Source organism: Plasmodium cynomolgi (assembly GCF_000321355.1).
Source record: "Plasmodium cynomolgi strain B DNA, scaffold: 0005, whole genome shotgun sequence".
Classification (NCBI taxonomy): domain Eukaryota; phylum Apicomplexa; class Aconoidasida; order Haemosporida; family Plasmodiidae; genus Plasmodium; species Plasmodium cynomolgi.
In genome coordinates, this window is record NW_004193321.1 from 8587 (window position 1) to 10145 (window position 1559).

At 28.8% G+C, this 1559-nt stretch overlaps 1 protein-coding gene across 1 annotated transcript; it reads right to left on the minus strand.

Moving 5' to 3' along the window:
- Positions 1-676: 676 nt before the first annotated feature.
- PCYB_001190 (Pv-fam-d protein) lies at positions 677-1522 on the minus strand (the record flags this gene model as incomplete). The annotated part of the gene is made up of 1 exon (XM_004228269.1): positions 677-1522. A coding segment is annotated over exon 1 (801 nt), but the record flags the coding sequence as incomplete, so codon positions are not given.
- Between the last annotated feature and the right edge of the window lie 37 nt (positions 1523-1559).

The following is a 1559-nucleotide window of genomic DNA, read 5'->3' on the forward strand; positions in this document are numbered from 1 at the left end:
TACCAGTAGATGGGGTCAAAACTCGAATTACGCAATAGGCATTATGCAAAAAAAAAAAAAAAAAAAAAAAACGCAGAACACAGAAACGTATTCATATTCCCTTTGTAATTAACTACCTTTAGTGTTTTTTATATTCCATTTAACGAGAATAATTATGCACATATTAATGAATACTTGAAATGCATTTTTAAGTATTAACAACAACAACAGTTGTGAAATAAAACTGCATCATTTAATATGTAACTGTTTCTATCGTTCTTTCTTACAATACATATGTAATAAAAAAAAAAAAAGGACAACTATCTACAACCCTTTTTTAAAAAAATATAGTTTAAACTTAAAAATATATAATGAAAAAAAAAAAAAATACTTATGAATTATTTTCTCAAAACAAGTGTACAAAATTAATTATTCATATAAAAAAAATTCGAATATAAAAAAGGATCTTTTGCTTTGTGTGGAAAATAAGATCATGATCAAAGACCCTTTCAGAATAAAAATAGAAAAGATAAATAAAGCAAATACTATATTAATATATGAGAAATGTGCATATACTAATGTACATATAAATACATATACATATCCACTTTTTTGTACATGAATACAAAATTTAATGTATATTTAAAATATACTTAATTTGTCGATTTATTGGCATTATATCTTTTAGGTAGAATTTTATGGTAATATGTGATAACGAGCATTAAATTTTTTAAAAACTCTATGCATCTTTTTAATTTTACTTAATTTAAGCTCGTAATAAACTACCAACATAATACCTATGATGCAAAGTATAATAGCAGTTACTTCAAACCCCATCATTACAAGTAGACCCACAGCTAACAAGTTACACATAAGAGGGAAAAGTAGTTTGTATTTCTTCATATAAAAAATTAAATTACTTCGCATACCTTTTTCTTTTACGGCACTGTTGTCATTATTTCTTGCTTTCATTGAACGCATCATTTCATATTCAAATCTTGTATCTATTCTATTTATTATATTTCCAAACGGCGTTCGTTTTTCTGCTTCCTGTTCTATAGATGTTTTCGCTTTCTCATATTCTTCTCTCATTAACGATTCACCCGTTTTTTGCCTATCATCTGGTTCCATTTCATCAAATGCTTCCTGCAGATAATGGCCTCGTCCTATCATCATATCAAGATGCCTTTCAGGAAGGACAATAACGTTTGGAATGCGTTGTGGTATATAACCATTCTGACGTTTTGAATCATTTAAGTTAGGGACATACAGTCCATACTGTTTTGATGCATTAAACTGTTGATCGGGATAATCCCCATCTATTGGTCTATTATATTGTTCTTCATAATTTTCATCTACATCGAATGAATTATACGGTCCATTAAAATCATCATCGTAATTTTGTGGGGGATATGGTATTTCCGAATCATGTTCACTTTCCATTGAAGTTGATGAATTTTCATGATCGTAAGGAAACATTTCTTCATTATCTTCATCCATGGAATTGTAATCAGGATTTCTTTGGTCGGGACGTCGCTCTTCCCTATAATTTGGGTTTCGTGGATCAGGATGTCGATCTT